General features: G+C 48.4%; 1 protein-coding gene across 5 annotated transcripts in view; it reads left to right on the top strand.

The window, feature by feature from the left end:
* The first annotated feature begins 1045 nt into the window (after positions 1 to 1045).
* The window catches only part of COL13A1 (collagen type XIII alpha 1 chain), a 52907-nt gene continuing 33028 nt past the window's right edge, over positions 1046 to 20924 (top strand). For 4 of the 5 annotated variants that reach the window (XM_071563326.1, XM_071563328.1, XM_071563330.1 and 1 more), the window contains exons 1-14: positions 1046 to 1075; positions 1691 to 1717; positions 3568 to 3618; positions 7363 to 7398; positions 8836 to 8862; positions 9609 to 9635; positions 10691 to 10717; positions 10809 to 10835; positions 11121 to 11147; positions 13148 to 13204; positions 18450 to 18566; positions 19013 to 19054; positions 19879 to 19905; positions 20625 to 20660. In XM_071563326.1, the coding sequence (XP_071419427.1) occupies positions 1055 to 1075; positions 1691 to 1717; positions 3568 to 3618; positions 7363 to 7398; positions 8836 to 8862; positions 9609 to 9635; positions 10691 to 10717; positions 10809 to 10835; positions 11121 to 11147; positions 13148 to 13204; positions 18450 to 18566; positions 19013 to 19054; positions 19879 to 19905; positions 20625 to 20660 (549 nt within the window). In that variant the 5' untranslated portion in view covers positions 1046 to 1054. The remainder of the gene's footprint in view (positions 1076 to 1690; positions 1718 to 3567; positions 3619 to 7362; positions 7399 to 8835; positions 8863 to 9608; positions 9636 to 10690; positions 10718 to 10808; positions 10836 to 11120; positions 11148 to 13147; positions 13205 to 18449; positions 18567 to 19012; positions 19055 to 19878; positions 19906 to 20624; positions 20661 to 20924) is intronic. The other variant, XM_071563327.1, reaches the window with a different exon arrangement.

Consider the following 20924-nt stretch of genomic DNA (forward strand, 5'->3'; position numbering starts at 1 on the left):
GATGGGGCTGGTATCTCCAACTGCAGAAACCAGAAAACCAGGTTTATGTCTACAGACACAGTCAGCCACGGGCAGGAACACTGTTTTACATAAAGGAAAACCCAAACTTTGCTGGAAACAGAACTAAGAGATTATTATCATGTAATTTTTGCAAAATACAGAGCAAAAGCTACATGACTGCTGAAGCCATAATCATCCAGATCCTTTAGCAATGAGTTGCTGTCTTCCAGATCTGCACAGCCTTCAGTTTTGGTGACCAGGAATGCAGAGGGGTGATTTTTTTTAATTGCATAGCCAGATTTAACTGTAAGAGGCATCAAAGTGCCTTGAAGGTAAGTGGCTGAAGAAAATTGCCACCAGTCCTGTGTTCATGTGTTCACAAGGCTCTGTCCAGTGTCACCTGACCCACAGTCATTCCCCAAACTACTGTTAGGAGTGCTCACACCCTGACAATGCGCTGGGAAGTATCTCAGAGGGGTAGAGGACACTGAACACAGCTGCTCATATGTCTTCTCCCAGACATGCTTTTTCCTGTGTCAGCTTATGTTCTCACATTTTTCTTTTGCTTCTGGACAGGACTGTATTTTCCAGTCTAAGAGAACTGTGTTTTAAAGTGATAACTCTATAAATAAGTAGCTAACACCCAGCTGACTTGAGTCAAGAAAGAGAAAAACGTGACAGTTGGCTACTGCTGGGAGCCAGTTCCCAGGACCTGGATTTTATTAAGTGCTGGAAATTGGAATTATACTTTGTTTGGCTGGAGACTCTTCTTTTGCTGCCTAAATGGCTGTATGTGATTTCTGTTGTGAGATGTATTGGTTTGTCATATATGCAAGTGAACTGGTAGCTCACCCATGTTCTTAAAGACAGGTTTGGGCACACACAAACGCACTTCGCTCTCTTTAACTTCCTTTCTCCCCCTCAGAATCCCTAAACACTTGAACCACAGCACAGAGCTGTGGCATAGTTCATTTGTGCTGTTTTATAACTTTGCTTTTCATCAGTTACCAATTGCCTCTGATTTTGCCTTAATTGCCAGGGAGACAAAGGTGCGATGGGGATCCCTGGGCGGCCGGTAAGTCCAAACCTCTTCTGTGTGCCTCATCCTCCCCATTTTCTTCCAACCCACAGGATTTGGAGGGGGCTTTCAGGATGATCCTTTGCCAGGTGTCAGTGTGAGGCAAAACCACTTTCCCTGAGCCCCATGCCTGAGGGGCTGCCCTTGTGGCAGCAGAGTGACCAGCCCTGCAAGCCACATACATGCCAGGAGGGGTGTTTCCATTCCCTGTGCTGTACTATCCAAGCCCTCCTCTGTTTCAGCATCCCCCTGGTTGGGTCACCTCGTGTGCTGGCTGGGCTTGCTAACTGTGGGCTTGCTAACAGGCACCCCTGCCTGCCACCAGCAGCTGCCCTTTCCACATAACTCTGCCCTGAGCAAGGGGAGACATCCCCTGCCTGCCTCAGTGCTGTATTTTGGAGCTGCTTCTTGCTCAGGCATCCCATTGTGAGGATGGGGAAGAGGGCTGGGGCAGGAGCTGAGGCCACCCTGCTCATCCCAGCCCCATAGCCAGGGTTGTGGGGTCAGAGAGTGTGCCCTTGCCGCTGACGCCTGTGTTTGTCTCTCTCTCCCTCTCTCTCTCTCTTCCCTGCACCCTCTTGCATGTGGCTGCGATGGGTGCCACTGACCCAGGGACTAAAAGGGCAATCTGGAGAGAAGGTGAGTCAGCTCCTTGTAGTCTGTAGCACCCCCAAACTTTAGGGCCTCCTCTAGGACCAGCCCTAGCACCCTAGTCATGATCATGGCCACTGCAAACAGTGTTGGGCTTCCACACCCCCAGGCTGCCCCACCTTCCGTGTCAGTGCAAGTATATTTCCCAAATTCCTTCCAGGCCACTCAGTCTCTGAAGATGCTGCGTTTCTTGTTTATGACAATTTACTAACAGCACAAAGGCCAGTGGGCACATGCAGGGCTTCCCTTGAGGCTTCCTGGGTTTTAACCATTGCCTTTCTTCCCCACTGGCAGCTCTGTTTGACCTAATGCACCCACAACTCCCCTCCACCTCCCAGGTAGCCCCATCCCTGGTGTAGGTGGGAGCAAGGAGGAAAAAGGGCACAGCATGCTCCTATTCTGGCACAGTGGGACACCATCTCACAGACTGCTTTCTGTGCAATGAGGTGGTGTTTTGTACCCACAAAGTGGTGGTTTACAAAGCACCCTACTGCTGGCCCCTGTTTTGAAGTGTTTGGCATTAGCTCAGTTGGTTAAAACTTGGCTGTAATAATGCCAAGGTCATGGGTTCAATCCCCTGTGTGGGCCATTGACTTAAGAGTTGGACTCGATGATCCTTGTGGGTCCCTTCCAACTCAGAATAGTTTGTGATTCTGTCCCCCACCCCACCCTGATAATATTAAATGTGAGTGTATTTTCCCCAGAGCTGTGAGTACCTCCCACCTCTGAGAAAAGGAAAATGGAGGTGTTTGGGTGTGTGAATAACTGAATAACAATGTGTAGAAATTAAGAAAAGGATGAATATTCACCTGACGGGGGGGGTCATCTGTGCACTGCCATACCAGGCCCATTTGCTCCTCTTCATACTAGATAGAAAAATACGACAAGGAAAGGTAAGGTAGGATGGAGATTCTCCTTCCTTGCTTTCACTGCTTGGAGCTAACCAACATTATCCAACAGACCAGGATTTCCCTGCCTGAGGCCATCCTGCCTTTTTCTCTGTGTGTCCTTACATTTCTCTCTGGCCAAAGTTCTCAACATGAAGGGACAGCAGTTAGATACAAACAATGGAAAAAATCCATTGTCCCTGCTTCTCCAAAGCCCTCTGTGAGAGCCCTAGGTCCTTGGCAGGCCACAGCTTTGTTTTGCAGAGAGCTCTGCTTGCTTGCAGGCTGCTTGGTTTATGGGATGCTCCATCAGAAATCTCCCCAGCCCTGGGCGCTTCTGGAGCTGCCTCTCAGAAATACACTGTGTTTTCCAGAGAGAGGGACACGTCCTGCCCATTGCATGCTGTGGGTGGCAAAGAGCTGGCGAGGCAGCTGTTTTCTTTTCCAGCAAGCACTTTGCTCTGTGTTCATCCACATCTCAGCTGAGTTTGAGAAGTACACAAGTGAGGCGTTTCTGGAGGCAACCAAATAAGCTGCCCACAGCTCCCATTTCCCTGGAGCCCACACATCCCTCCTCTTTTTCTTTCTTCTGCAGAACACAGTCCTCCTGGACTCACAGAAAGGGAAACAGCAAGGGTTTCAGGCCATCTTTCACAGTTGCAATGGGGCAGAACTTCTGTTTTGCCAGAAAGTGTTTTATGTGTTTATAGTTCTCCTTGCTGTGCAGCTTCCATTTTCTGGCACGTTTGAGCAGCTCTAAATGACATCTTTTTTCTCCCAAAGTGTGAGGCAAGAGCTGGGGGAGGGAAGAACAGCAGCTGCTCTGTAAGCCCTGAAGGTCTCACACCTGAGGCATCCTCATTTAACCCGAGCCTTGACAGGAGTATCATTGTGTTCTATTTTCCTTTCTGCCTTTGCTCACCCCTTTCCCTCTCCCCTGTCTCTCTGCAGGGTGCTCCAGGAGAAGCTGGCATGTCTATCATTGGGCCCCGGGGGCCACCCGTAAGTGGCTTTTCTCTCTATTTTTGTCTGATGCAGGATGTGGCCAAGCTACTGGGAAAGACTGAGGAGGGACATTAAGACACAGCATCAGCTGGAAAGAGCAAAAACCCTGTATAATGTGGTTCCCATACTAATCCAGCCTTGGTTTTATACTGCTATTATATACTATATATAATGAAATTATAGCTCATACTACAGAACAAACAAGGAAGCCTTCCCTTGCAAGGAAACCATATTCCTGCATTTAAAAGAATATCTCCTTCTTGCAACAGGGCTGCTACTACTTTCAGAGAAAATACATCTTTTGCCTGGCTGATCTCAGCCCTGGTTTCTTTAGTAGTGGACTACCCACTGATTTTGATGAAGGAGCAGGATCAGAGCTAAACTGGTGACTGGTGTACTCACAGAGATGGAGAGTTCAGAGGCCTTTGTCAAGTAGCCAAAATCTTGGAAACTTTTTGGCAGCATGTTTACCACTATCTGGACAGTCCCGCAGCTGTCTGGGCAGATGAGGAAAGTGCAGGCAGGATTATGAATCCTGTTCCAGCGAAAGTGTCCCCGCAAGGTGCAATGATTCTTCCAGACAAAACTTTGTGCAAGGATAAGGTCCTAAAAAAAGACCAAGATGAAGAGTTGGAGTGTTTACATGCCCTTAACACTGGATGATTCTTGCACTGTGGTTCAGCCATAAGGCCTCTGCTTTCATGTGGGTGCAGCCAGTCCTCTCCATCCCATCCCTGCACAGCCTCCATTGGAGATTTCCATGAAAAAGACCTGGAGATTCAATTCTCTCCCTCCCAGTGGGCACTTCCGATTTTGATGAACCTGTGAAGAGCACAGTCCTTGACCTGCAGAGAGGATGGGCCGCTGGAACCTTTGTTTCCCAGCGGAGGTCAAGTGAGAGAGACCGAGGCAGAGTGAACACTTGGCCACATCTGGCTTTCCAATTAACTTCCCAAAAGCCCCATGGCAAGTGTTTCTAATAACAAGCAGCTTTGCTGGTTCCCAGACCCACCTGCCTGGGATGCTGGAGTTTGAGAAGTGACAGAACCAAAAGCCAGGACCCAAACAAGTCTCCTCAAGTGTTTTATGCCCAGCAGATGGTCCCTGGCCATGTGTCCAGGCAAGGAGGAACAGCTGGCAGGTCTTTCAATGCCAAGCTCTGAGCAAGACCACCCTGCTCCACAAACAGCAGATTTTGGAGGGTAAGGGCCCTGTGGATTTTGCTGTTTCTCCCAAGCTGTGGCTCTCAGCCTTCTGGACAATGTAGTTAAAGTAACCAGAGAGAAAAGCCATTAGTCTCTGTTTATGTAGGTCCATCAAAGAGAGACAGGCACCACTGTTTTCCTGAAGTACACATGCCTGATCTGCAGGACAATTTTTAATGTCTTTTGTGCTGCTGCCTTTACTGCTGTTTGGGAAAGTGCAGAATACGTTTCATCTTCAAAGCAACAGAAAACTTATATGGCAAATTGTATTTAAAATGGGATTTCACCTACACCAGTCAAAGCCTTGAGGTGCCAGGACCGGCATAATTCCACACTTCCCCTCACGAAACCTACTGTGAAGATGATCCAGTTTCCTGGGGAGCTGGTGATAGGTCAAAAGGATGGCTGAGCACTGAAGACAAACAGGGAAACCCTGGCCAAGGGGCCACTCGGAAAGATGTGGGATGACAAATAGTTTCCAGATTTTTGTTTGGAGGTTGGAGTTTTCGCTTGAGCTCAGAGCTGCTTAACTTCTGGCCAGAGAGGGACAGTGCGCCGATAGTGGCAGAAACAGACGGTCTCCATGATTTGGCAGCTCCCAGTATTACATACTTCATACAATCAACATTTTAAAAAGAAGACAAGGAAAAGCAGCCACCCAACAAAAACAGTCTCTTGGAATCGCTTGCTGCTGAACTGTTGTCTTGGCGTGATATCGTGCAAATCACGCTGCTGTCCTCCAAGGAGAAAGAGGCAACAGTCTGTAGTCTACAGAGGAAGCCAAATTGCACCATTTCCAGGTCTTCTCCCTAATTCTTTTTTTAGCACTTCTTGTCCGGGGAGGTGTCCAACAGGGAACCAAAATTAATGAGTTGTGGCTGGGCTCTTCTTGCCTTTTCAGAAGCCAGCGGTGGACAGATCTTCTAATTTATAGCCTATCTTCCCTCCTGGTCACTGGCCAACAGGACCAGGTGGTTTTGTATGTATCTTGCAAAGCAAAGCTGACCAAGTTCAACTTTGCAGAACTGAAAAGACAGTGCAAATGTGATTAGATCCTGCTAGCATTGTGTACAGAACCAGAACTGTCAGTGCAACATTAGGCATTCTGTGGTAGGGGCATTCCTCAAACCCTGCATAGAGACTATTTGTCCCCATCCTCTGCAGGGTTGAACCCTCACTGAGTCTCTCTGCAGATAAGGGAGGCTGGAAGAAATGTAACCTGAAGGTGAAGGTTTTCCATGCCAGTGTAGCTCTGAGGTCTCTCCCAAAGGATTCTCATTGTTTCACTCTGGCAAAACAGAGTCTCAGAGCCCAGCAGGCCCATCCCCTTCCCAGAGCACCACACAAGATCACTCTGGTTAAGGCAGAGATGAATCCTTGTTTATACCCAGCTCTTTCCTGGGAAACCTTTGTCATGGTATCTCAAACTGCTGAAGAAAGCATTTTCTTCCCTCAAATGGGAGAACACATAAGGAACCTGGGCTTTTTGGCATCATAGTGCAGCTTTCAGGGTAGGGAAGATGCCACAGTGGTCACTTGATGAGTGTGGTACAGGATTTACCTCATCCTGCTGCTTCCATCTACACATGAATATGCTTCGAAATCTGCTGAAGTCAGACCATATGGACCATGTGCTTCCTGACTTGGCTCACACATTTTTATTCGGTTTTTTTGACATTAAGAAATCCTTAAGTAAAGTGGTAACTTTCCTGGATACCCACAAATCTGGGGTAACTGTGACCTGGGATGTTACAGGTCCCAAAACCCGAAGAACTACGAAAAATTAACAGCCAGGAGATTTTCTTTTTTTTTTTTTTTCAGTGTTTTTAAGTGGGTGATGAAGAACCTGCCAAACATATCCCAAGCCAGGGTTTGCTGTACCTGATCCCAAACTGGTAGCCAATTCTGGCTAGCCAGAAAGAGGCGGGGAAAAGACTTGGTGCTCATGTTCCTCTCATCACACTGCCTAACTCTCCTTTTTCCCTTAGCTCCCAGAGGATAAAACCCAAAAAAAAACAGAAAAGAAAAAAACATGTCTTCTCCAGAATTATTTGTGAGGAAAATGAATGTGTTGGGACTTGAGAATAGGGAAGGAGGAGAAGGGGGATGGCTCTATTTAGACAGCAGTGATCTGTGAGGCTTGTCTTGCTCAGAGCAGCACCCTGCATTAAACGCCTCCAGTTTATGGCAGCAAGAATTGCCATAAAATGAGCTCAGCCTCTGGAATATACTCCAAAAGCCTAGCATATGGGCTAGGGACACCCATTTAATTAATGTAAAAACTTCAAGGAAACTGCTTGCAGTCCAAACTGGAGCTGCTCCAGCATTTTCTTGGCCCTGTACAAATTGGAGTGGGGATGTGAGATTTCCACTCCTTCCCAAGACACTTTCCCCTTGGAGGAGAATTGGGTATCTCTTCAGAGAGTCATAGGATAATTGCTCAGGGGCTGGAGGAAAGGCTCTGTAGAGAGGACTTAGGGTCTAACAAAATCCATTTCAGTTCCTCCAAAGTGATGTCTCCCTTTATCCTTCCCAGGGACAGCCCGGAACAAGAGGTTTTCCTGGATTCCCGGTAAGTGTAACTTAATTTATGAAGTAAGGGTATATGATGTTACTAGGAAGCCTCATTAGTACTCATTGTATCTCATCATTTCTTCCTGAAACCAGTGACCTGATTTGGTATCACTGGAAAGAGTAATTTTTTCTTCTTTTGTTTTTCTTATTTTTTTTTCTTTTAAGTGATACTTAGGGGAAAAAAATCCCAAACCACACAAGACTGAAAGGAAATTAATTTTAAAAACCCCCAAGTGTTAAAATAACATAGGTGAAGCCAGATCTGTTTGGTAAAAGAAAATACCCTCAAACGAAGAAAATAACCCCTAGGTAGGTGAAATTCCAACCTTAATTGAGCTTTTAGGTGATACTCCAATAGCAGGAAGCGCCTGGGATCCAAAGGGGGCTCTGCATGGTGAGAGTCAGCTGGGAACCGTGCTGGGCTGAACACCCTGGTCATGCCAAAGGGCAGGGACATAAAACATGAGGGGGAATTCTCCAACACTGTTGCAGATGGGCAAGGGAACAGAGAACAAGCCCAGGAGAGGACAAAGCAAATTTCATTTCAATCCTAGAGTTGTTGGCAGCACTCTCTGAAGCACTGAGGCTGCTGGAGAACCCAAACAGTTGCTATTTATTCATACACATTTATCCTGGACAACTAGGAAGCCTAAGAAAAATACAAACACCCCCCACATCTCTGCTCCCTCTGGGCAGCTCAGCTGCTGCTCCAGGACACCGATGTGCCAGAGCAGGTCCATGGGGGAGACTCTCACGCCTGGAAAAGGGGAGGAATTGGCAGCCTCTGAGCTGTCTGACTGGGTTCCACGGCTCTGCCCCTCACAAAAAGGGGGGCTGTGAGCTGCCCCGGGGCTGAGGAGAAGCAGATCTCTCCAGGCCCTTGTGGTCTTTGGCTTTTGAAGGAGCAGAAAACAAATCAGCCCAGCTCATGAGAAAGTGCCGGGTGGGACAGCGCTCTGTGGAGCCTGTTTCTCATCAAACAGGACCTTCAGCATGTGCTGAGCTGTATGTCACCCCTTCTCTGGGACACTTTTATTATTCTATCATTTGCAAAAATGCCTCTTCCCCTGGAGGTGTATGCCTTTTTACATCAAAGTCCTATGCAAACTGCTGGCTTTCAGCCACTTTACTGGACACTTTTGAATTTTAAATTCTGAGGACTTTTTGCAAATTGCCTTTGAATCCATCCTCTCTCTCCCCTTCTTCTGTCCAGCATTGCTGCTGGAATAAGCTGACAGTGAGCAGGTCCCTGCAGAAGCAATTGGGAATCTGGGCTGGTACTCAGTGGTACCTGCCTGGATTCAGCAGGAAGGCGCAGAGAGTCACCTGACCTCACCCCAGCCCATGCAGTCTCATGGCACATGGTGCTTCCTGGGGCAGATGGACAGACACCCCAGGGAAAGCATTTCTCATCATTTTTCCTTTTTTATTTCAGGGCCCTATCGGCTTGGATGGCAAACCGGTAAGCAAACAACTTCTGTCCAGGCTTCCTGCCCTGCCTCCTGCTAAGTCCCACTGTCCTGCCAGCCTGTGTGTTACACTGTGTGTTTTTAAGGGGATTATTTTGCAAAGTCATGCACATGCATGGATTAAAAGAAAATTAGGAGGTTGGCAGGCAGGAGGATACCACAGATGCCTTGGGGGAGATGCAGGAGTCAGGAGATTAGGGAAGGCAGAGCATGGCCTCTTCCTTTCTAGGCAAATCTATAAAATAGCTCTTCTCCAGTGCAGCAGCCTGGCTGCTGCAGGGAAAGCCTTAGCAGACACTCCCACCCTGAAAAAGACAGGCAGAGCAGGTCCCTGAGGCACCAGCCCTCTGCCTTAGCCAACAGCTTCCTTTGAAGTTGACCCTGCAGCTTCTTTCTCTTCACTACTGTGCCAAAAAGAGCTGTAGTAGAAGAAGGAAGGATCCTAAAGACTTCCATGCTGTCCTTAGAACCTCCTCCTAGTCAGCCTTGTAGTAGAGAGACAGAAGTTCTTCCCATGCTTTGGAAATCCCGGCACAAATACTTGCCCATGAACCAGCAGACATGAATCCCATAGCCCCTGTTAGGTGTGTGAGCAAAGCTCCACACGCTCAATATTCCATTCCCCTTTGGAGGTCTAATAACTGTGGGCACCTCCCGAGGAAAGGGGGGAGTGGAGTAAGTCAACACCTTGTAGCAACTGCAGTGGCCAAAGCTGATGAATGTTCTCTTTCTTTTGCAGGGTCAACCTGGACAGAAGGGAGAGATGGTAAAAATATACATGTTTGTCTGCAGGTGATGGGTAGGTTTGAAATGATGTTTCGTCTCAGCTGAAAACAAGCTCCTAGGCAGGGCAGCAATCTTAGTTCAGCTGATGCATGAGCTGCGTCCCTAATTCTGAAACTTCATAATAGCCGTGCTGGGATGCACGGCTGTAATTTTTGCATTATGGTCATCAGATTCATCATGTCACAACAGCAACTCTCTGGTTATGCAGGGGATGTGTTTTCCTTGCAGTTAGCAATTAATGTTCTTTAAATATATTCTGGGAGCTGACATTTTTTGTGGTTGGCTTCATAGCAAAAGTAAAAGTTGATGGAAAGATTTCTGAAAACCCATCTGGTAACTTTCAACTTATCTAACAACAACCCAAAAAAGCATATTTTTTGTATTAAATGTGGAGGGTTTTTTCCCCCCTCTTGAAGCTCTGTTTCATATGTGCACCATACTAAAATGCTTTTGGTTGAAAATGATAAAGTTAGTCTGCACTTGATGGAAGCCCAAATGTGGTCTTGTTCCTCTTGACATCTCTGATGATGAAATCCCAAACATGAGTATGCCATGCTAGCAGCTCTGTAGTCACCTTCGCTCACTGAAGTGCTGAATGTTTTCCTCTGCTAATTCTGTTTTTTGAGCCTGAGTGACAGTACAACCCTCTGGCAAGCACATGTTGAACATCCCTGCTCCCCACTCCTGTTGTGCAATCCTAGCTCAGGGTTCAGTCCTGGCTGCTTCTGGTTCCATCCCAGTGTGTCAGCTGAGGAGCTGTGCTGTCAACTGAGGTCCTGGGAACAATAAGGGTGTGTTTTCCTGATGATTTTTCCCCTCTCCTTTTAATAATTCCCCCCCTGCAGTGCAACCAGAGCATGTGTGCATTTCCACTCCTCCACAGTAACAAAGGGAACCCAGATCTCTCTTGGGAAATTTCTCCACAATTGTTTTTAAAAGCTGAGTTTTTCACCTATTCCATACACTGTGAGTTGTTGTCTTCTTCTCACTGTAAATGGAAAATCATCTCATATTCAAATATGTGTTTCTTTAAAGGGTGCTGCGGGTCCCAGGGGACAACCTGTAAGTATCACATCTCCCCCTGTAGTCCCTTTCCCCTTCCATTCACTGAACTCCGTAATTTACTGAGGCCTATTTGACTTTTCTTTTATAGGGACCCCCAGGACAAAAAGGAGAAAAGGTAATTTCAATGGGAGATGTGTTTAAAATTAAATGTAAATAGGGGAAGGGACTCAGTGGACTTGGAGCTGCTCGGTCTGACTGAGTGGCTGAGTACAGCAAGAGCAGAGAGCTCAGGGGATACGGGACAGGAGGCAGGCTGCTTATCGGGTGTAAATTTGTGTAACTGCACTGAATTTGATACAGTCACAATGATTTACACCTTCAGGATCTGACTCCCTGTGCCTATTTCGGTCCCCTCTGTTCGTGGTTTAAACTCTTTCCTTTTAATCCCCTTCTTTCACAGGGTCAGTGTGCAGAGTACCCGCACAGGGTAAGTCATTAGCGTTGTTATCCTCTGTCCCGTGCCTTCCTGCATGTTAATCCTCCTTCGTTTGAATGGCTTTCTGTTGGAAGTAGAGATCGTTTCATTAACAAGATGCGTCATCTGGGCCCCGAGGGCAGCGCCCGGCTGATTGATGTGTTTCGCAGAAAAGCAGCAGATAAGGTTTTCCAGGAGGGATGTTGGTTCTCCGGTCTGTTCCTGCCCACCGGGGCTGACCCCTAGATATCTGCTGTCATTGCTGCTTCCTGGAGATTTGTGCTGGAGAGGGGAAGGTCTGTGTCCTCACCTCAAAACCCAACGAAACCTGGGGGTTTTGGAGCAGGAGAGGTCAGCCACTCACGTCTTGTGTTACTTCCACAGCCTCCACAGTGGTTGTGTGGCCAGGAGTGCTGTGGGGTTTGCAGACTGGGGGGAAACTCTTACCATCATCCTTACCTTTTTTCTTCTCCCTCATGCTGGTCTCATCCTTAGAGACAATTGGAAGGGCTGTGCTCTCTGCCTGAGAGTAACCCTTGAGCCCCCTGGCCACAATGCTTTGGCTTGTCCCTGGTGAGCTGATCCCTGTGCCCATCCCCAAGCTTGGTGGGCTTTCTGCCTGCAAGGAAGAGGCTGAGAAGGGAGGGTTGATGCCAGCAACTGTTTAATGAAAGCCAGGATGTTGCCCCACTTTCTTCTTTGTCCTGGCCTGGCTGGCATGTGCCACAGCCAAGAGTGGAGAGAGTACATCATGGGGTTTTGAGGGGATTTAACCAGATCTAAAAACAACCGGAGTGCTGAAAATCAACTGGAAATGCATTGGAACAACATCATATGAAGTGGCTGGAATTTGTAATCTGGGTGTACAGGGAGACAGGCTTAAGAGCTTTCTGTTTATTTTTGACGGGCCTTTGGATAATTAGTTGGGCTCTGGTCCCTGGCCCCGAGGGAGCAGGGCTGGGATGCTCGGAGCAGCAGAGCCAGTGGAGAGAGAGCTCGGCTGGCAGCGAGGGAGAAGGGAGCCGTGGGTATGTGCCAGTCCCCGTGCAATAACAGCCGGTCAGCTGTGTTTATTTAGTGAGCAGGCTCACTAGATTGTTATGTTAAAAAGAAGCTAACGGCAGTGTTCACTGAGCAGCATCCTGGGTCCTGTTACAGCCCTTGGCTCCCACTGGCCCCAGTGCTCAAGGTGAAAAGCAGTGACAGGACCCAAAGCAATACTGGAAAGGGAGATGCAGCTTGTGCATCCCTGGAAGTAGCCAGGGCTTGGGGGGAAAAGGTACACTTGTTTGGTGGGTTGGGGTTGTAGGGTGACACAAAGCAGGGCTGTGACAGTGGGAAAAGGGTGGGTGCAAAAGCTTCACGTGCTAGTGGTGTTTCTTTGGCTCTCATGGAGGTCCTTTTGGCCTCATGAGGCAGCAAGCTCAACATTTTCAAAAGCCCATGAGCCATTCCAAGGCAGAGACGCTCACGGGAGGGGTGAGTGTCCTCAGATAAACTCCAGCACGTGCTGTCCTGAAGGCTCTGGTCAAAAATTCAGAGAGCCAGAGGCACAGACCAGCCAGCAGAGGTGCAATTCTCTTTCCTCATCCCTGAATGAATATTAGGATGGGCTTTGTTGTAAAAATGCTACACAGCTGACTGAATTGCAATTTATTCTTGCCTTTTTGTTTGATGAGATTCTTTGTCAGATGTTCTGGGTGAGGAAATGAAAACCACCATCCTGGAAAACTAGGGATGTTGTTTCAGTTTTGTTTCTTCTTTGTTTTCTTAGGAAGGAAGTACAAGGTTAGGATATATGCCTTGGCTCTTGTAGTATGAGTCTGTATGTCCTGCACTGCTGTGAGGGATGAGCCCAAGCATCAGGGCTACACATTAAGGATGAGATGGCAGTTCAAGCTGCTCAAAGTGCTGCTTGGGGGAAGGGGGGACCAGCCATGCTCCATCTGCTCTCAGAAATGCTGTGTGTCTAACTGACCCCGTTTGTCTCATGTGTCTTCACTGCTCCCCAGGAATACCTAAGTACCACCCTTGCAGCCCTGCGCTCTAACCAGATCCTTACATTGAAGGTTTGTGGGTAATGGTCTGATGAGACCCAGTTCTGATGCAAAGGCAGGAGGATGTGGATCCAATATTGCATGCTGTCTTCTGAAAAAAACTTCCCACTGGTACACAGAGGAGGCAGGGCAAGGGCTGGGTGGAAGAGCTTGCAGGTTTCTTCTCTAAACTCTCCCACTTGCACCTGAATCCACTGCTGGGTCTTGTCACATCTCAGTCTTCAGGATTGCTTCTCTCCATTTTCCTCCTTATCTATCCCAGCATCCTCTTTCTGCTTCTCTGTAAGCTGCATAATATTCCAGGTTCCCTTCAGCACTTAAGGAGCCAGGCAAAGCCAGCTCAGCTGGCTCTCCTGAACTGTGAGGCCTCATGCATTGTCTTTTAGAAAGAGGAGAATTGCCTTTGGATAAAATCAGCCCAGCCGAGTTTCCAGCAGCTTCTGGAGCAATGGCTTGTGGCTGTCTGGATTGGAGCATTTGAGCACAACCCCCTAGTCATGATGCTGCAATATTGGGTTGCCACTTCACTTTGCAACAGGACTGGATCCTTGCTTTCCCTGCACACATGAAGGACAGTGTTTCAAGGGAATAAGTGTGCTGCTTGGAAGCATATGGTTACTGTGGTGGGACACCTGTGGGCACACCTCTGGGATCTGAGCATGCAGCTCACGTGGGGGAATGTCACACACGGGCATGATTTTGTGTCTGAGCACAGAAAGCCTCTTTTGCTTTTCCCTGTGTAAATCAAGAGCAGCTTCAATGGAAAACTGATAGCAACAGGAAAGTGGATCAGGCCAGAGAAGCATTCCTGGGCCTGGAGCCGGCACAGTGGGTGCCAGGGTGACAGCAGTGTGCATGCAAATGGAAACTGGATACAGGAGAAGGATGAACAAATGCTCCTGGGCTTTAGTGCATTTGATTTCTGTGTGTCCGGGTCAGCTTTGTGCCCTAAGGCAGCATTCCTGGCTATAAGCAGTCAGAGAGTGATGTTACTGTTGAGCAAGGAAAAGCAAAGTGCAGGTTACCAAGGCAATGTCCTGCTCAGGGCTCTGGTTCCAAGGCCTGGTCTTCTCCCTTAGCCATGGTGGTTGTGTCTGCCCAGCTAAGTGAAGCATGCCAGGATCTATTTTTTGACCCCAGCTAGCCTCTTTTCACTCTCTTCCACACCCCAAGAAAGGATGAAGCCTGGAGATAAACTGTATTTCCTGTAATAGAACTAGGAAACTGCCCTTGGAAAACTTGGAGAAAATTGTCATTTGGATATTTGCCCAAAATCTGATGATCAGAAATTGAGAGAAACAGTCCCATCACTGGAGATCTTAGCAAAGCCAGTGGGGGGATGTCTTGCCGTGAACACTGCCTAAGGTCATCAGTGGAGCTGAGTCACAAATCCCCTGGGTAAGTTCTGTTTCTGAGCAGAGGAAGCTGTAAAAGCTCTGTGCAGTGGGAGCACCAGGATGGTGAGAGGCCACCCTGCACCTGCCAATCCCCCTGTGAGCTGCGTGGGGGAGCTCAGAGGTCTGCCCGCAGGTCCCTGTGTGGCTCTCACACTGGGCTTTATTTTCATGGCAATCTCTCTGTTCCCCTCTCCTCTCTTCTCTATCCTGGCTGCTCTCTGACTCTCGGTGCCCTAATGGCCTCCTTTGCCCTTCAACCTTCTGGTTTGATCTTCTTCAGCTGTTGCCTCTCCTCAATTCAGTGCGACTGGCTCCACCTCCGGTCATAAAGAGACGCACTTTCCAGGTAGACTTCTCCTTGTTGCCTGTTTCTAAGCTTATACTGATGCTTGCCATTAATCAGCTTGCTACCTGTCTTTCTTCCCCTGCAGAGGGGTTTCCAAGAGTTTCAGACAGAGCTAAAGGACTTTTCTTTGAAGCGGGGGAAATCTTTGATGTGTTGCTAAAAAGAAATGCAGTGAAGCCAGTTTTTTAAACTGAAAGAAATGGGCCATGAAACTGTTCTTCGAGCTGTCGACAAGCAGCCTCCTCCCTTAAGGAGTCAGTTCCTGCATATTCAATCTCCAGAAGAGGTTAGAAACCTCTTGCTGAAATGCAGCTAATGTCTGTGAAATTTAACTGAGATGAATGAATAGGCAAACGCTTCTTCTAAGGGCTAGTCTAGTCTGAGGCACTTGGGGAAATGTGTTTAAATAAGCTCTTAGAATGGTTTCATTAAACTGCATTAAATCTTTGTGTAAACACATTTATTTTTGTTTCCAGGACCACAATTCATGTTTAGTTTATTTTGGGAATGAATTCATAAAGTGAATTACGGATGTATGAATAGTGAATAAGAGTGTCCATAGTCAGAGTTCATGTGGCTTTTAATGAGCCCACTTTAAGCTCCCTCATTCCATCAATTGGGATTAACTCTCCCGTGTGGAAAACCGCTGCAATTACCCCGTGAAGTGTGCTAGGCACTCTCTATTAAGTGGCTGGGTTTTGTCACCCTGGTGCCTGTCTAGACAGTTGGATGCTAGCAGGGAAGTGTAGGATGCAATTAGAGAACTTTACCATGAGGTGCCTGGTCCTTGCCCAGCGCTGGACAAATCCTGACCTTACCACTTGAGCCTGTGCTTTCAGTTCAGTTCCTATCGATTCAGCATTCGCACCACACAGAGCCCCATGGCTTGCACTGTTTGCCCTTCAACGTGACAGTCGGAGAGCCAGGCCAAGGACTGACCTCTTGGGAAGGCTTTGAAAGCTGAAGTTCCTCTCCAGGATGAAGTGGGAAACTTGAATAGCTGCCTTATGTCCTGTCATCAGCCAGGGCTGCAAATTCCCTCTGTCTGCAGAGGCTGTAACTTCACCGGAGAGTTTTGCCATGATCCGTTTTGCTGTTGCTGTTTGGTTCTCTAAGTTCAACAGAGTGTAATCTGCTCCTACAGATCTGGCAGCACCAGGCAATTCCAGGAGCCCAGTGTAGGAATACTAAGGAAAAAAGCAAGGCTGCAAAATTAATGTAGTGTCAGCACTTGGGAGAGAGGAAAACCCTGGAAAACCCTGCTGCTGCCTCTGAGCACCTCAGCAGGAGTGCTCTGCCTGAGGGCTGGGGCTTAGCCGAGACAGGGGCTGAGCAGGGTCCAGTGTGAGGAGGCTGAGCAAGCATTGCAGTGCTGGGGTGCAGTCAGGGTGGCTGCCTGGTGTTTAAAAGAAATGAAAAATAGCTCCAGTCAACAGCTAAAAATATAGAATGACAACTGATGAAAATGACACCTGATCTCCCACTTACTGTATCCACTTAGTGTCCAGTTAGCTCTGTGGGGGTCCTTCTGTGCTGAACACATTAATTAGACTGTAATGATGTCGTAATAATGTTTTGTGTGTGTTGGGATCTGCATGGATGGGCACTCTCCTGGACAAAGTCCACTCTGTTCAAGACAGCAAAGTGAGGGTGATGCAAATGGGAGTTTGGGTTAGCTCCTTGCAGATGCTCCCTGAGGTGGGGCAGGGCTCCTGCTCTTCCCAGCTCCCTGTCCTCTGCCAGCACCTCTTCCCAGTGTAGTGCCCTAAATCTGCAGCATGGACTGTGCTGGCAGGGAGCAGCTGAGGTGGGAATAGAGGAGGAGGAGCCCAAGTGATATGGGCAAAAAGCCCCCTTTGCCTTCCCATGGTGCTCCCATGTTGGGGTGCTGTAAGATGCAGTGGGAGGGAGACCTCTAAAGCTGGGATGAGAGGTCAAGGCAAGAGCAAATCTAGAAATATGCTCCAGCGTCCTCCTAACATCTTCATTAGATCCAAATTATCTTCCACATTTAAAACTATGACACCACTTACAGGACGGTTGAATAGCACTTAGTGTGGAGGAGAGGGCAGCTTAGGAAAGATCCTGTGTTCCCTTGCATGGGCCACAGGATTAGTGAGGATCCACTTGAAAAATGGGGGAAAATGAGGGCACCCCTCCTGCCTGGCCCAGCTGGCTTCCCAGTGTGGGCTGTGGGTCGGGTGGTGAGGAGCAGGAGGAGAACTGTGGCTCCACACATGACTGAGCATCTCGTGAGCCTGGCCCACATGTTGGAAATTTTCTTTTAAATAGAGCTCATGCAGAAGGGATGAAATTTACAGCTTATTACTTTCATCTATCATTCTAAATAAAGCAAACATCCCTGTATCTGCATGTTTTACTGAAGGCAGCCAGGATAAACAGCTGACTTGGTAGGAACATGTGCAGGGGACAGATTTCATGTGTTTTCCTGCAGTGTATAAAAGGCTGTAGAGAGGATAAATACAGAGGAGACCCAACTGCACACCCATTGATTTTTAACTTAGAAACAGCCATGCTTGATTTCTAGCTTCCTGTGGATCCACGATAGTTTGTCACATTTAAACTGAATGTCTAACAGTGGGTTGTCGTGATATGTTACCCAGTGAGGGGAGCCTGAGACGAACAGCGTAGCGCGGATGTCACGGTGCCTTGGGAGCTTGCTGGATCCATCAGTTATGGATCAGCAGTCTGGTATTCAAACGTGGCGCTTCCAACCCACTGTCTGCTCAGCGCCGCTTGGTCCCATGTCCAGGGCCTTGGGGCCAGATGACATTGCTGAGGGATGAGCCACAGCCACCGAACGGCTACTGAGGGGCTGGGGAGGAACCGGCTCAAACGGCTCCGCGGCAGAGCTTAAAATGGCAGGTGGCTCGGCACGCACTGCCTTGTTCAATCATAGAAAAACAGGCTCTGCCTGGTGCACATGGGCCTGCTTTGGGTGGGCTCCAGAAATGCCATGATGATCGTGTTATTTTCTTTTGGGTTTGTGGCATTTCTACTTTTGGTCCCTGGCAAAACAGAGGGAGTGTTGTCCAACAAATATAGCATGGGGGGAAAAAAAATAGGCTGAGGTAAGACACTGTGGGTTTGCCTGGAAGTGCCAGTGTGGTCACGGGAGGCTTTGCTTCACATGTGATTGTCAGGTGCTTTGGAAAGCCTCCTCGGAGGCTCCAGAGTTGCCAGTCCTTTGTACTTGACCAAATCAATGACACAAAATGTCTCTTTGGACTGCTGTATCATCTATAGATCTGTTTAGAAGAGAGCTCTGACCAGGCAGCCTCAGGTGTCTGTGCAAACCCTAGGATTCTGGCTCCTGCTGCTCAGGCAGCCTGGCCATCCTCATCAGGGCTCTCCACCACTCTTGGAAACTTCTCCTGGCACTAACCTGTGACTTGCTTCTACCTCATCTACTTCAGCCTGTCTTGGGCCCTTGGGGTGGTGGTGTGAAGGGTTTGCTCTGCCTGGGGATAACTTCTTGTTTTATAAACCACAGGGTGAACAAGGACAAGCAGGGATCCAAGGTCCTCCGGGCCCCCCTGGACCACCAGGGCCCACTGGACCAGCTGGACCTGAAGGAACCCCAGGACGTCCTGGGCCAATTGGACCCCCTGTAAGTCCAATTATTGAGGAACAAATTCTTCTGTTTCCCCTTCCCCTGGGGCACAGGCAATTTCCTTTGTCTTCTCTTGTCTCTGCCAAAGCTGAGATAGTCAGGAGACTTGCAGAGGATGTGGATGTGTGGAGAGGATGAAGTTCCTGGGGAGCAAGAGGGAAGGTGGAGGTGTTCACTGGGCACTGCTGCTATCTGGACACGCAGTGAGTGACACCAGGCTCATTTCCTCCTCCTCAGACCCTGCAGACAGCCTCCGGGGAGGAAGTAACACGAGGGGTGTAATTGTTGTGCTCAGAGCTGAAACCTGACTGATAAGTCCCTACCACTCCTTTGAAGTCCTGTCCCCGTCCTAGCAAGGAGTCAGGGAGGGCAGGAACAGACCATTGCTAAACGGCAGGGGGCAGGGCAGAAAATCCTGCTAATGTACCTCTCTCTTGCAACAGGGCAGAGCAGGAGAACCTGGGAAGCCTGGCAGAGATGGAAAGGTGGGTACCAGAAACCAGCTCTATTCCTGGGAGCTGCAGGGGCAGATGTGGCACACTGGCTCTGCAGCCTCTGCTGAATGAAAGGAGTTTCCATCTCCAGGAGTTTTCAAGGCCTGCTAGTAGGACAAGCAGGTCTTGTCCCCAGAGGCAAAAGCACCTCTCCACACATAGTGCAGGGGTCAGGGATCCTTTAAGCATTCTCATCTTCCGCCGTGCTCTGAGGAGCCAAGGATAGGATGGCTAAACACTTAAATTGAGTGGTGTAGGCATTAAAGCATACTTAGAGTGATTTTTCCCCTTCTGTCTGCTCACATGCAGCTCCTGCATGGATATTTTTAGTTTATGTTTACACACACATATCTGGTATGCTTCATGGTTCATATCAGGTAAATTGTTTGGTTATTTCTCATTTAAAGACACAAGTCATTTGTTTGGTAATACATTCGCTCTATTTAGCTTGTCAGAAGAAGCTGCAAGTGCCTGATACACTCCAGAGCTGCACAGTGGGTACAAGTTTCCCAAGCAAGACAGAGAAGCAGAAAAGGTTCTGGAGTGTAATGCATAAGGCAAAGCAGATTTTTAGTCTTCGTATTCAGTGAGATCAAACCTAGGGGAATGGAGCACTACAGACATGAATTTATTTGAATGTGTATGGGTTAAGATAGTATTTATCTACATCAATAATAAATTGGGGCTGTTTAATCTCACCAGTGTAAATCAGCTCTGTAAAGGGGTGTTTCAAACCAAAGCATCTCCCATCTCCCTGCAGTCCATGCAATGTCTACATTTGCCAACCCCAGTGTCTGTTTTGATTTTATCCACAGGGCTTACCTGGGCCTCCTGGACCAAAGGTGAGACATGTCACCTCATTTGGAGGTGCAGCACAGTGATAAACAGAGGTGGATGCTCCTGGCGAGGACAGATGTGTACATTTTGATGGGGGAAAGGAGGTTACATCAAATAACTGACAAAGATTTCTAACCCAGCTCAGCATTGCCTCTGGGGCCTAGTCCATGTGCTGACTCATGGGTTTTGTCCAGGCCACACGTCTGAGTTGCATCTTGACTGAGCCAGGCACGCCTCATCAGCCCCTCTTGCAAAATAGTTTGCCACACACAGCTTTATTGGCTTCTTCCATTCTCAAAGCGTTTCCCAGCGCTTCAGGAATGGATTTTGCAATGCTATTGTTAACTCCACCACGGCTTCCCATTTATTCACTTGCCAAAGTGCGAGGTGGGGGGGTGGTTGTTGTTGTTTTTCAGCTGCAGTCACCCACCCTAATTTGTTTTTATCTGAGATATGTAGCCAGGGTGAGGAGATGGGAACTGTGGAGCTGGGGTACAGAGCTGGCACGTGTTATCTGGCTGCCAGGGCTTATTGTGCCTTTCCTGCCAGGGCTCAGTCCACTGTGGGTAGTGGTGACCTGATGGGTCAGGAGCTCAGTGGAGTCACTTTGAGGAAAATTCCCCATGGAATGCCCTCCCATCTCAGCAGTAACCGAGGGAAAAGGGCAGAGATTTGTCCTTCTCAGGTGAAGCCTCACTTTCTTTTGTCTTTTTGCCTTTTGCAGGGAGACACTGGAATTCAGGGATACCCTGGCAGAAAGGTAAGAAGGGGAGCCCTGGTGTTGCTAAATGAATTAATAAGTGCACTGATGCCTTGTGGAGTAATGGCTGCAGATCCATGGACTGCTCTGGAGCCCTCGTGGAGCTCTGCTCCCACTGGACACAGGGCTCTGACAAGCCCACAGATATCCTGCTGTCACCCTCCTAAGGAGAGCCTGGGCTCAGAGGTGTCCTTATAACTCTCCAGCAGCTGTGGAACAAACATCTTCTTGTATGTGTGCCCCTCTATGCCCACTTTCAGGCTG

The sequence above is a fragment of the Pithys albifrons genome, chromosome 9, assembly GCF_047495875.1.
Source record: "Pithys albifrons albifrons isolate INPA30051 chromosome 9, PitAlb_v1, whole genome shotgun sequence".
In the NCBI taxonomy this organism is placed as follows: domain Eukaryota; kingdom Metazoa; phylum Chordata; class Aves; order Passeriformes; family Thamnophilidae; genus Pithys; species Pithys albifrons.